Source organism: Suricata suricatta, chromosome 7, assembly GCF_006229205.1.
Source record: "Suricata suricatta isolate VVHF042 chromosome 7, meerkat_22Aug2017_6uvM2_HiC, whole genome shotgun sequence".
Taxonomy (NCBI): Eukaryota; Metazoa; Chordata; class Mammalia; order Carnivora; family Herpestidae; genus Suricata; species Suricata suricatta.
The window spans coordinates 69,071,180-69,084,529 of record NC_043706.1 but is presented as its reverse complement, the minus strand read 5'-3'; the positions used below and the strand labels follow the sequence as shown (position 1 = coordinate 69,084,529).

Here is a 13,350-nt window from a genome sequence, read left to right as displayed (position 1 = left end):
GCATTTTATATACTGTTAAGTGAAACTGCAATACAATCTAAGTTTATTTTGGGAGTGTTTGCTGTATCATTGGATTTAATGAAATGTTTAGAGGTGCAGTAGGCATGACTTTGAGTAGATAATGAAAGAAAATGCAAAATGCTAATTGATTCATGATGTGGTTTCATCTTAGCTTGGGCAAACCATGCAGTATTTAATACATAGTAGCAGAATATTTACTATTGAAAAACAAATAAATAAAATAAAATAAAATAAAAAATAAAATTAAAAAATAAATGAATTGCTAACATAAGGCACTCAGAACAGTGTTTGGCACCAGGTGACCTCTGATAAAAAGTGTCTGCTGTCATCATTATGATCATTTGGTGGAGTGCCATGAAGAGGCCTGGATGAGCAATGATAAAGTAAGAACAAGGAAACACAGTAGGAAGAGAAAATTGGAAGGACACAATTGGGGGCAAATTCTGATAAGACTGGGGAAAAAGACATGGAGAGAAGTATCTAGTCTCAAAGGTTCCCAACTTTTGACATGGTTGTTTTGGTGCCGCAGGAGCACTCAGACTGATCTACCTCATGATGCTATATTCTGCCAACACTTTCAATGCTATAGAATAAATGTTTGTGTCCCCCGCCCCAAAATTCATATGTTGAAGCCTCATCCCTGATATAATGATACTTGGAGGTGGGGCTTGGGTGATGAAGAGGTCATGAAGGTGGAGCCTGCCTGAAAGGGATTTGTGCCCTTAGAAAGAATCCCCACAGAGCTCCCTCAGTCCTTCCACTCGACGAGGTCACAGTGGAAGACAGCTGACTGAGAACCAGGAAGCAGGGCCTCACCAGACACAGAATCTGTCAATGCCTTGACCTTGGGCTTCCCAGCCTCTAGAACTGTGAAAAATACTGTTGTCTATAAGCCACAAGCCTATGGTATTTTGTTACAGCAGCCCAAACGGACTAAGACATCCAATCAACACATCTAAACCGAAGTCATCTTCTCTTCGGAAAGACGCTTCTCTCCCCCATCATCCCTCATTTGAATCAGTGATACCACTACCCTACCATCCGCTCAGCCTCCCGGGCTAAAACTGGCAGGTCATCTTTGCTACCCATTTCCCTGAGCCCCCACGGGCAAAACAGCACCAAATCTACTCAATTCCTTTGAAACACACAACTATGCCCACTGACACTCTCCAAGTGTAAACAGTTATATCCTCTCATGTGGACAGTACAACATCCCTCTGGCCGATCTCTGCCTCCTTACTTTCCTAATCAGTTCTATGAACTCTCCTTAGAATCTCACACGGGCACGTCTCAAGTCGCCCTCTTCCTTATAAACAATCAATGACCCTCCACAGCCTGAAACTGCGTGTGATGCACCCGGCAGTGTCAGCTTCATTGCACATATTCAATATTTTCTCTCCCCCAACCTTTTTTCTGGCTTTCCAAACTTCTTTCTCCCCTTCCCCTTTTTCCTCTAAACAAACACACTACTTCTCATTCCTCATAAAACCCTATGCTTTCTAACCTCTCTTGTGCTGCTCCCATCTCTACAATTTTAATGCTGGAAAGAAGACCTGCACCCCCACAAAAAGAGGACTCTTCAGTGTACCCTTCATTTCTAAGCGCTGCCTATCTCCCTCCACCAACCGCGATGACTTTCCCAGTCACTACTGAACAAGCTTACCTCACCTCAGAGATTTTGTCATTCCTCGTTCTTATTTCTTCCAAGAAAAGACTGTTCTACTCTGGTCTTCATTCCTCACAGTGAAGTGTCAATGTCACCTCTTCAGAGTCAACCTTGCCCATCAGTCCCTTTCATGTGTCAAAATAACCAGAATTTTAAAAATAAATCTATTTGCAGCATACATAAAAGGCAAAGAGTTACTATCTTCATTAATATCTTTAATATACAAACACCACAAAAGTAATGTGGGAGGCTTTAAAGGTAAACATATTTGGATTCAAATCTGGTCCTGCTATGTCTCAGACTTAGGCAGGGCACTAACATCTCTGAGCTTCAATTTTGTCATCTATAAAATGAGCATAATACTCTCTAGGTCACAAGGTTACTGTGACAATTATAGACTGATGTCTACCACACACACACCTAGAATATACCAATTGTTCAATAATGGGGGATAGGATCAATATTGGTAGAAAAAGATTAATGGGGGGGGGGCGCCTGGGTGGCTCAGTCGGTTGAGCTTCTGACTTCGGCTCAGGTTTCATCTCATGTTTGTGGGTTCGAGCCCTGCGTTGGGCTCTGTGCTGACAGCTAGCTCAGAGCCTGGAGCCTGCTTCTGATTCTGTGTCTCCCTCTCCCTCTGCCCCTCCCCGCTCATGCTCTGTCTCTCTCTGTCTCAAAAATAAATAAAACATTTTAAAAATTTTTTAAAAAAGAAAAAAGAAAAAGATACTAGGCATACAAATTTTTCAATATGCAAAAACAAGGAACATCCAATTCATAAGAAAAAAAGAAATCTAGCAAAAATATCTAGTAAATATTCCTTAATAGAAATAAAACAATTATATATTAAAACAAAGTGCAGTTAGCACAAAATATCCAAGCATGTGTGTACACACACAATCCTGACACCAATTCCATGCATGTGTGTGTCTCTGAATATACAGCCATGCAATCCTGCAACACAAGCCGAGACTCCTACAACTCAGCTCAATTCTGATACTATCAACCTGGAGCATCAGATCCCACACGTTAAGGGCTCACTCCTTGTAAGACTGCATCCATCCTCCAGTTCAGAGGCCAGCTGCAAGTCCAAGTCATCACCTGGGCTTCTGACTGACTGGCTATAGATTGGAGATTTCAACAACCTCCTCTTTGGGTTCAATTAATTTGCTAGAACAGCTCACAGAACTCAGAAATATTTTACTTACTAGATTACTGGTTTAATATAAAAGGATGTGGGGCACCTGGGTGGCTCAGTTGGTTGAGCGGCCAACTATGGCTCAGGTCATGATCTCAGGGTTTGTGGGTTCAAGTCCCGCATTGGGCTCTGTGCTGACAGCTAGCTCAGAGCCTGGAGCCTGCTTCGGATTCTGTGTCTCCCTCTCTCTCTCTGACCCTCCCCTGCTCATGGTGTCTGTCTGTCTGTCTGTCTGTCTCTCTCTCTCTCAAAAATAAATAAAACATTTTTTAAAATCTCTAATATAAAAGGACGTAACTCAGGAATAGCCCTGATGGAAGCGATGCTCAGGGCAAGGTATGGATAAAGGGCACGGAGCTCCCGCGTTCTCTGAGCACACTACTATCCCCAAGTCTCTATCTATTCACCAACCCAAAATCTCCCTAAATCACATCCTTTTTTGTTTTCAAAGGATGCCTCATTACATAGGCATGATTGATTAAATGCATCCAACCTCCAAAACCTCTCCCCTCTCCAGAGGTTTGGGATGGGACGGAAAGCCCCCACCCTCTAATCACACAATTGATTCCTCTAGTGACCAGCTCCCATCTTTAGATGAACTAGGAGCCTTCAAAAAGTTACCATCAGCATGACAAGATATGTTTATTACTCTCATCAAAAGAAATTTCAAAGGTTTTAGGAGCTCTGTGTCAGGAAAGGGGGACAAAGGCCAATATTTTTTCTTATTATAAATCACAATGTCACAGCACAATCGTGATTTTATCACGACACCCAATACTCACCCTCCTATACACACAGATGGAAGTAAACTGATAATATGAACTATGCATTAAAAATCCATTAAACTGTTTCTATCTTTGAGTCAGAAATCTTATCCCTTGGATTTTTCCTAAAGAAATTATCTCAGATACATAAAAGATACATGAAACGTTTCTATCCACATTGTTTATAGCACTGCAAAAGTGTAAAACAAAAGCATAATGGTAATTATTGAAAGTTTCCACTTAATGAGTGAGTGATTCTTGGCAGACAAAACTGGGTTAGTGTACATTGTACACAACTGTCTTTACTCCTCATGGCAACCTTTAAAGTAGGTACTATTAATAACTCCTTACTTGCAAAGAAACTGAGGCTTAGAGAGGGTAAGTGAGCAGTCCAAAGGCATCAGTCACAGGACATCGGTTGCAGAGCCAAAACCAATCCTAGGACAATCTGACTCTAGGGCGAAGATTTTTACCACTGAACTACAGTGTTTCTACTCCATGGACACTCTGTCTTCTAAAGAAGATTATGAAAACTATGTAATAATATGGGGAAATACCTCTGATTAAAGAATGCAGATTGAATTTGTATTAAAACTATAGTTATGGGAGATTTTAATTCCACTAATTTTATTTTATTAGTGGAGTAATTTAATTCCACTAAACTGAAAGAACTACCTAGAAGGATACATACATCCATCCTTGCTGTTAGCAGTATTTACAAACAGTAGTCGGTGGTGAGGTTACTTTTTCTTGTTTTTCTCTATTATCCAAATTATTTGTAACATGTGTTTATTATTTTTATAATAAGGATAAACATATAAACATGATTACTATTCTACCTGGACTTTAGTAATTTCACAGTTGTGGATGGGGGTGGGGGGATTAAGAAGAACTGTATTCTATTCCTTAAGTATTGGGCTAAAGTTTCTTGCCTTTGAAGACAGTTCATCTTGTTGTGAGAAAAAACTGCTACTCACCTTCATTGCATCTACTGTTTCAGAAAGTGTGACACCTCTTAGTAAATTATTTCTACATGCATTATAGGACATTGTTTAGAATGGAAGCTCTAGAATATGGATGATTAAAATCCAAAACAGAAGCTATCACTAACTTATCCGTGGAACCTTGGACAAACTATGTCAAGACCTCAGTTAATGTTACTCACCTTTAAAGGCTGTCCTAAGCATCAAATGAAATAATGAATGTAAATTTTTCAGCACAGTACTTGCCTATGGTAAGCACTCAATATATGTTCACACTTGTTATTCACAAGTAAAGACACCTTTCCAAAAATATCACTCTGGCATGTGAGAAGTTATCAAACAAAGAAAAGGTAAATATTCTCATATTGTTTCCAACATTCTGATAATAGACACTAGATCTTTCAGAGATCACATAAAACTTGCAGAAGAAATGGTACAAGTCATGCAATTGTCATACTAGGAAGAGTTTGCAACATGCCCTTCCTACCAATCAGAGTGCTAGATGGCCTCCTCTTATGGTCGCCTTCATCAATTACCTGCTCCTTGGCTAAATGGCAGCCTCGTCCAGCATAGGCTCATTGCTAGGCTCAGATGGAAAACCTGGGTTCTTTCCCATGTCTAAGAACAACCTGTTCTATGACCTTGGGAAAACCAATTCAATTACTTAGGCCTTCCGTTTCTTTTTCTCTGCCAGAGCAAATAATAATAATGATAATGATACTAACAACAACAACAAACGAAATTTTAAAAAGAAGGAAAAATTCTCTTTTAAATACCGCTGCCTGTAGTTAATGGCCCAGCTCCGGACAAACTGATACAACACCTAGGGCCAAGGCTGGGAAAGCAAGAATGGAGAAAAGCGAAAAGGAGGCGTTCCCTGGACACCATCCCTCCCCGCTCGCCTCTACAGTCTGCAGTATGCCCTCTCACCCAATTCGAGGGTTCCTAGGGGCTGCCTCTCGTGGGTTGGACAGTCACAAAAACAGAGAGAGGTGGAAACCAAGTCAGACCCTAAAAGTAGAGTGGCTCCAGAAAGCGGGGAAGGAATTACACCAAGATGCAAGGAAATCAGCCTGCCGGCCGCCACCGACACAAGCAGGGTAGCACTCCCGGCGGGGTGCCCACAGGCCTGGGAGTCTGGGTTGCACCAGGAGCAGACAGGGCAGCCCCCAAGCTCACCATACTCCTGGGGCTCCGGGTCGGGCTGGAAAGTGAAGTGAGCCACCTGCCGCGTCAGTGCCTCATCCCCAGTGACCGAGACGGGCTGCAACAAGGCCCGCTGCAGTCCGGTGCCTCGCAGCCGAAGCCACCGTCCCTCTGTCCCGACAGCACGCAGCCCCAGCAGCTTGCCCGCAGTCGCCGCAAACGCCGCCATCCCCACTTGCAGCCCCGGGTTACAAGCTACGCTGCCGCACTCTGCCGGCAGGGAGGGCGGAGCACCGAGGAGACTTCTGCATTGGTTGGATCCAAGGGGCGGACCCATGAAACGGACCAATCCAAGTTCGGAATTCGGGGGTGGGAAAGGCGACGAGCGGGGCCCAGAGGGTTTGCCTGTAGTGCGCATGCGGAACAGGAGCCCGGGCGGGGACGAGCGGGCAGGTGAGCTCCAATGAAATTGTTCCTGGAGGCGGAGTCTTCTCAAAGTCACTTGAGTGGGCTCGCAACCGGAGGCGTGTCTGTAATGTGACACGCTAATCCTAGATTTGATCTTTTCCGGTGTCATTTTCATTGTTACCTCCGTTAACTTTTTTAAGATTTATACTTTCTTTTAAAATGTAACCCTTTTTCCTCCTCTTCTATTCTTTATCTGTATTATTCTATAAGTAAAAGATGGAAAGGGCTACTGATTGGCTTTGATTATTGGTTTTGTGTTTCAGAAAACGGGGAATCACTGCTTAAAGCTTCCGCTCTTTTTCCAAGTCCTCCTTGAATGCTTAGTAAGTATGTATACATTTTTACTGATTTCGTTTTCTCAGGATTTAGAGGAGAGTTGAAGAGTTAACTAGATTTCATCCTATAAATCCACCTAATAGCAATTCAGATGCATTTTTGCCCAGGTGCAATGAAAATGGACCTGATCGGCTTACTCTAGCTTAGAAACTTGGAGAATTCGAATTGTCAACTTACATTTCTAATAATCAGCTTCAAAAATTTTCTTTTTAAAAAACCAGATGTTTGGGGCGCCTGGGTGACTCAGTCGGTTAAGCGTCTGGCTTTGGCTCAGGTCATGATAACACGGTTCGTGGGTTCGAGCCCCGCGTCGGGCTCTGTGCTGACAGCTAGCTCAGAGCCTGTTTCAGATTCTGTATCTCCCTCTCTCTCTGGCCCTTCCCTGCTCGCACTGTCTCTCTCTGTCTCTCAAAAATAAATAAAAGACATTTAAAAAATGTTTTTAAGCCAGATGTTTAAAAGGATACTTTCCCTGCTCATGAATGTAAAAATCACAGTAAAATGTGACAGACAAAAGTGAAAGTGTTTCCATCAGATGAAGATGGAAGTGGGCAAGGACAAGCCCAAAAACAATTTGGAGAAGTCTGGGAGAAAATGAAGAGAAAGGTAAAGGGGAAAAGATTGTTCCTCTTTGTTATTTTTGGCCTCCCAAACTATGTTTGGTTTTACATGGAAGACAAGGGACGAGAGAGAGAGAAGAAATGGGATGAGAAGAAAGGGCGGGAGATGCACCAACTGTCTGTTTTCTGATTGCAAGAGAGAGAAACAAATTAAAAACTACTAGAGGAAACCAGAATTATATCCATTATTCCTTAACTCCTACACCAAGCTCAAAAATGCAACCTATGGGGTATTTTTAACTTGGCTTTTCTTAGTGTTTACTTCTGTTTAATGGTGTGTGTGCTGTACTGTGTTTTTCACTTTTATGTGCGTGACGGTATTTTTTATTATTTTTTTAACAGAGAAGTAAAATAAAATAAAATTACATTACCAAAGTCAAATTTTCATTAAAAAGAGAGAGAGAGAGAGAGAGAGAGAGAGAGAGAGAATAAAGTGCAAGAATAAAAATCAATCCAGCTTTATTTTCTCAGTTGGCTAATAGTCTAAGGAGCTGGGGTACTGAGATGATTTCAACCTGGGAGAAAAATAATAAAAGGACTAGTGAGAATGTATTGAGCCCTTGCTGTGAATGAGCCAAAGACAAGCTGCCTTTGAGACAAATATGCTCAACATATAATCTTGCCATTAAGAATGTTCTAGTTGCCTTGATAATAAACTATTAATAATGAAAAGTCAAAAATATTTTTTAAAATGTTCTAGTTGGTAGGCAAAGGGGGCAAATTACATGACAACCACATATGCAAACAGTAATGATTTCTGTTTTTAGAAGTCAAGAATGCTTCTAGAAATAATGCTGAGCTGGACCTAAAGACAAGTAGAAATTAGCAGGCAAACTAGGGAGGGAAAGGTATTCTAGACAAAGAAAAAAAAAAAAACATACAAAAGCTAACTGGGCCAGAAGGAGCAGAGTGAATTCAAGAAAGAGAAATCAGTTTGGTAGCTGCTAGATTGGGGGGTATAAAGATTAACAGAAGTCGGAAAAATAAATTAGAGGGAGATTTTCAAGGTCTTCATATACTGGTCGAAGAAGGATGGACTTAACAACTACATATAGTCAGGAACAACAAGAACACCCAAGCAAAAAAAAAAAAAAAATTTTTTTTTAATTTTCTCCATCCCCACCAAACCCTCTGCCTGGTAACCATGGAAATGTCTACGTTACTACAGTGGGACCCACCCTGGCCACATTTCATTGATATTAAGTTGGGAAATTGTCATTTTCTGGGAATTTTAGAAAGTTATTTTGGAAAGACAGGGTATCTTTAAATGCCACCGGGAGATGCAAAACTTGAAAGTTTTCAGAAATCTGGTGGACCAGAAAACATGAAAAATATGACTACATTTGGGTTCTTGTCACTATTTGGTCCTGAAGCCTATGTAGTTTCAGGTCCTAGGTTTCCATGAGACTATGAGATGCCATGATGCCCTAAAAATAGATTCTCCTGTATAATATCTACTTCGAATTATGTTTCTGGAATCTTACCTCCCTGAACCCCTATAGAACCCATGACTCTGGTGGGAACACAAGAAGTTGCTCGTCATTCTTCAGAATGACTCATGGCTGATTCTCTGTCACTGAGCTTCACTACCTGTACAGTCTTGTACCTGGTTGAACTCAGCTTGCTTTTGGAACCCCTTCATGTGCAGCAACATAATATTTTTTGTATTATATCCTTATGTCCTGGAACCTGTTCCCATTCATACTTGACCAGAGGCATCAGGGACACAAGTTGCGAAGGGCTCAAATCCTCGCACTCGAATTTTAAAGTAGAGGGGCACCTGGGTGACTCAGTCGGTTAAGAAGCCAGCTTTGGCTCAGGTCATGATCTCACGGTTCGTGGGTTCAAGCCCGGCGTCTGCTTCGGATTCTGTGTCTCCCTCTCTCTCTCACCCTCTCCTGCTCATGCTGTCTCTCTGTCTCTCAAAAATAAACATTAAAAATAAATTTTTTTAAATAAAGTAGATTATAATGTTGATGGCAGAAACAATAATTTGAGAAAAGAGTTTGTTTAAAGACTAATTTCTAAAAAAAAAAAAAAAAAAGACTAATTTCTTAGTATTAAACTTCAAGTACCTGAATGACTTAGGGCACAAACTTCATGATCTAAACAAAATATTATAAAAAAGCATGCTAATTTAAGAGCCAGTGTTCCCACCTTCCATGGAAGCAGAGCCACAGAACATAGAAGAACTGTAGGTGTCTTGCTTTGTAGATAGACCGAGGAGAAGCACAGAGCCCCCAAACTCCCACCATGGGATGGCATTTGGAACAGCGGAATGCTTTTCTTACATGGCATCAAGGTCCAGAGAACTTAAGAAGGCCTAGCAGTCAGAATGATAAGGTATTTGTATCCAGAATATGCTTTTTAAAAATTCTTAAAGTCAATAATAAAAGATAAGTTACCTAAGTAAAAAATAAACAAAGAACTCATCCATTGAGAATAGGAATGCAAAATGACACAGCCACCTTGGAAAACAGTTTGAAGGTTTCTCATGAAACTAAAATACTCTAGCCATACAACCCAGCAATCACACTCCTTGGTGTTTACCCAAAGGAGATGAAAATGTATACCTACACAAAAAACTGCCCACAAATATTTATTGCAGCTTTATTCATGATTGCTAAAATTTGAAAGGAGGAACCAAGATGTCTGTCAGTACATGGATAAACAATTGAATTGGATTAATAAACAGTGGTAAATCCAAACAATGCAATAAATTTAGTACTAAAAAGAAATGGGCTATTGAGTCCTGATAAGATATAAAGGAACCTTAAATGTATGTTATGAAATGAAAGAAGCCAGTCACATCTTATACAATTCCATTTATATGGAATGTCCAGCATCGGCAAATCTGTAGACACAGTAGATTCATGGCTTCCTGGGGCTGGGGAAAGGGGGTAAGAAGGAGTCGCTGCTTCTGAGTATGGAGTTTCTTTTTGAGGTAATGAAAATATTCTAAAATTACATAATGGTGATGGTTGCACAACTTTGTGAATGTACTAAAAACCAGTGAATTGTACAATAAAAGAGTGAACTTACTAATATTTAAGTATGTTTCAGCAAAGCTATCGTTTAAAACTTAAGTTATAGGAAAATAATGGAAGTTCTATTTGTACAGCCACATATGTGGTTTAGGAGACTGACTCCCCTACAGCATGTGTTCGACGACACGCGTGCTACTTCATAGACTGAAATTAGTTTCAATTCAGGGCTGGAAATACTTAGATGGAAGAGCTCTATGCTTGCTTTGCTGATTACCACATGGAATAATCCTGTCAGGATCATTCTAAAAAGACCATTCTAAAATTCAAAATATAGTGAAAGCCAATGTGTTTGTTTCCCAGGGCTGCTGTAACAAAGTACCGCAAACTGGGTACAGAAAGTCCTTGTCCCACCGTTCTGAAGCTGGAAGGTGTTGGCAGAGCCACTCCCTATGAAAGCGGTCAGGCAATCCTCCCTTCTCTTCTCCGAGCTTCTGGTGTTTTACCGACAATCTATGGTGTTCCTTGGTTTGCATAAATCAATCTCTGCTTTGTCCTCACAAGATGTTCTCACTCACTGTTCTTCCTTTCTTGTCTCTGGCATCTTCATAGGGCCATCTTGTAAGAACACATCCAGTTCTATTGGATCATGAGCCCACCCTACTCCAGTATGATCTCACCTTACTTAATTATGTCTCCAGCACTGCTATTTCCAAATAAGGTCGTGTTCTGACTTGCTAGGTACACAGGAGGATAGGTTCAACATAACTTTTGGGGGATGGGCACAGTTCATCTATAATAGCCAGAGATTTTGTGGTAGAAACAAAGCCGAATAGATGCTTTCTGGAGATGCCTGCATTATTAAAGGGTTTTTGTACATTGTTTAATAGATTTCTTCCAATACAGAGTTCTATGATTTGGGGTAGAGTTAAAGAAACTAGAGATGTTTGGTCTACTTAAGATTTTTTTCTACTAAGATTTTTAAAGTGATATATTAATTCTCCTTAAATGTTTAGTGGCTCCCTTGTAGAAAAAGGACTAAATTTGCTGTTTGGCCCCAGAGAAAAGAACAAGAAACAGGAGAAGCAAACTCCCTCTCTGTATAAACAACCTCTTGTTAAGTAGATTGTCTTGGGATGTAATGAATTCTCTATCATTAGAGATAGGCAGGTACAGGTTGGATGAACACTGTTGGAGGAGCCTCTTGGGAGGGCTTCTACTTCATTTAGGAGTTGTTTAAGGGCTTTCTAATTTTAAGAATCTGACTTTACTCTTCACTAGTGTGCATTAAAAGCCTTGCATGTGCCAGGCAGTGTGTCTTAATGAACATTAATTTAAGTCAACCAATGGGTCTAAGATTCCTGTACCAGCCAGCATATGAATGATCCCTTTTTCTGCTCTTCTCAAGCATCCAGACAACTTCTCTCTGGCTTCTCATCTCCTGCAGGGGCTTCAGATGCATTTGTGATCAGTCTTTCAGGAACCTGAACCATCTACCTGGATAGAAATCTTATGAGTAGACACCACAGAAACGTGTCATCTTTCAAAGTGACATTATCTGGCATTTGTGCTCAGCCTGGTGGAAGGATTTAGATACAAATGATGGCTCAGAATATTGCTCCAAATATTGATATCTGCTTGTGTGTGTAACAGGCAGAGCCACTCATCCATAAACAAAAATATATGCCAGCTTGATTTTTTAATGTTTATTTATTTATTTTGAGAGAAAGAGAGAGAGAAAGGGCAAGTGGGGGTGGGGGGAAGCAGAGAGAGAGGGAGACAGAGAATACCAAACAGACTCCACCCTGTTAGCACAGAGACCAAGGGAGGGATCAAATTCACAAGCCGTGAGATCATGACCTGAGCTGAAATTAAGTGTTGGACGCTTAACCAGCTGAACCACCGAGGTGCCCCTTGATTTTTTCTTAATTCCCAGCATAATTTGTAATTATTTCCAGGTTTCTAAGAGCCTAATTGAAGTTATTGCATACATAATCATGAGTACTGGGACCAAAAGAGATTTCTGACACCCATACTTCACCTTGAGTCTATTTTTGTTGTTGATGTAACTTTTACCCATTTATCTCTACTCCAGGCCTAATGAGTAAGAATTTCTCAGTGTGGAGTTAAGGTCATGATTTCACAGTTCATGATATGGAGCTCCCTGTTTCTCTGTACCTCCCCCACTTACGTGTGCTCTCTCTCTCTTTCTCTCTCTCTCTCTCAATAAATAAATAGATACATGCATACTTTAAAAAACATTTAAAATCATAGAACATAGAAAAGTCATAGAACATGACTCCTAAGCCCAAGCCAAGTACTTTACATGGTGTTTAGCTACTCTAACCTATTCTAACTCTTCAGGAAGATGTCAGTTATATGCTTGGTGAAGGACAGTACATTTGTCCACAGCATGATGCATAAGTGTAATCATATGTTACTATTATAGACTTACATGATTTTCAACCCAAATTTTGGATACTTCTCAATTTTTGCTTAAGACATACTAGATGCAGCTCTCCTCTGTGGGGGCAGTATGAAAACCTTTACATGCATATTTCAATCTTTTAAAACAACTTCATGAACAAGGTCTTACAATCCTCATTTCCAGGTGAGTAAACAGGCTCAGTAGGATTCATTGAGCAACCCCAGTTGAAGCAGCATAAAACATTCTAATCTTTGTTTTTCAGATTTCAAGACTTTTATCCTTATGTTTCTCAAATGTATTTTGTAGAATAATTTCTAAACAACTTGTTCAAATTTCAGATTTCCTGAACCCCACACTGAGAAATTCTTACTCATTAGGTCTGGAGTAGAGCATCTGCATTTTTAATAAGCTTTCCCTACCTGGTGTCTTTGATAAGATTGGTCCACATATCGTATAGACAAACGCTATAAATTTCAAACAACCTTGCTATATGCTATGTTCCCTGTCTAGAGAAGAACAGCTACCACTTTACCCCCAGTTAGGGTTATTTAGTTACAAGCTACTGAAATCACCTCTAGCTCCTTTAAGTAGAACTCTCATTACTTTAGAAGATACGGGATGGCTCCCGAAAACTGAGGAAAAAGAGCTGACACCAGTGCAGACCAAGAGACCCAGGTAACAGGAGGTAATTTAGAGACGTACAAAGATATTAAAACCTCTAGCTTGAATTGACTCA

At 40.5% G+C, this 13,350-nt stretch overlaps 1 protein-coding gene across 3 annotated transcripts in view; it reads right to left on the bottom strand.

Annotated features, from left to right (window-relative positions):
- Window positions 1–6,048, bottom strand: part of BCKDHB (branched chain keto acid dehydrogenase E1 subunit beta) — a 215,422-nt gene extending 209,374 nt beyond the window's left edge. For all 3 annotated transcript variants that reach the window (XM_029945196.1, XM_029945195.1, XM_029945197.1), the window contains exon 1: window positions 5,812–6,048. In XM_029945196.1, the coding sequence (XP_029801056.1) occupies window positions 5,812–6,007 (196 nt within the window). In that variant the 5' untranslated portion in view covers window positions 6,008–6,048. The remainder of the gene's footprint in view (window positions 1–5,811) is intronic.
- Between the last annotated feature and the right edge of the window lie 7,302 nt (window positions 6,049–13,350).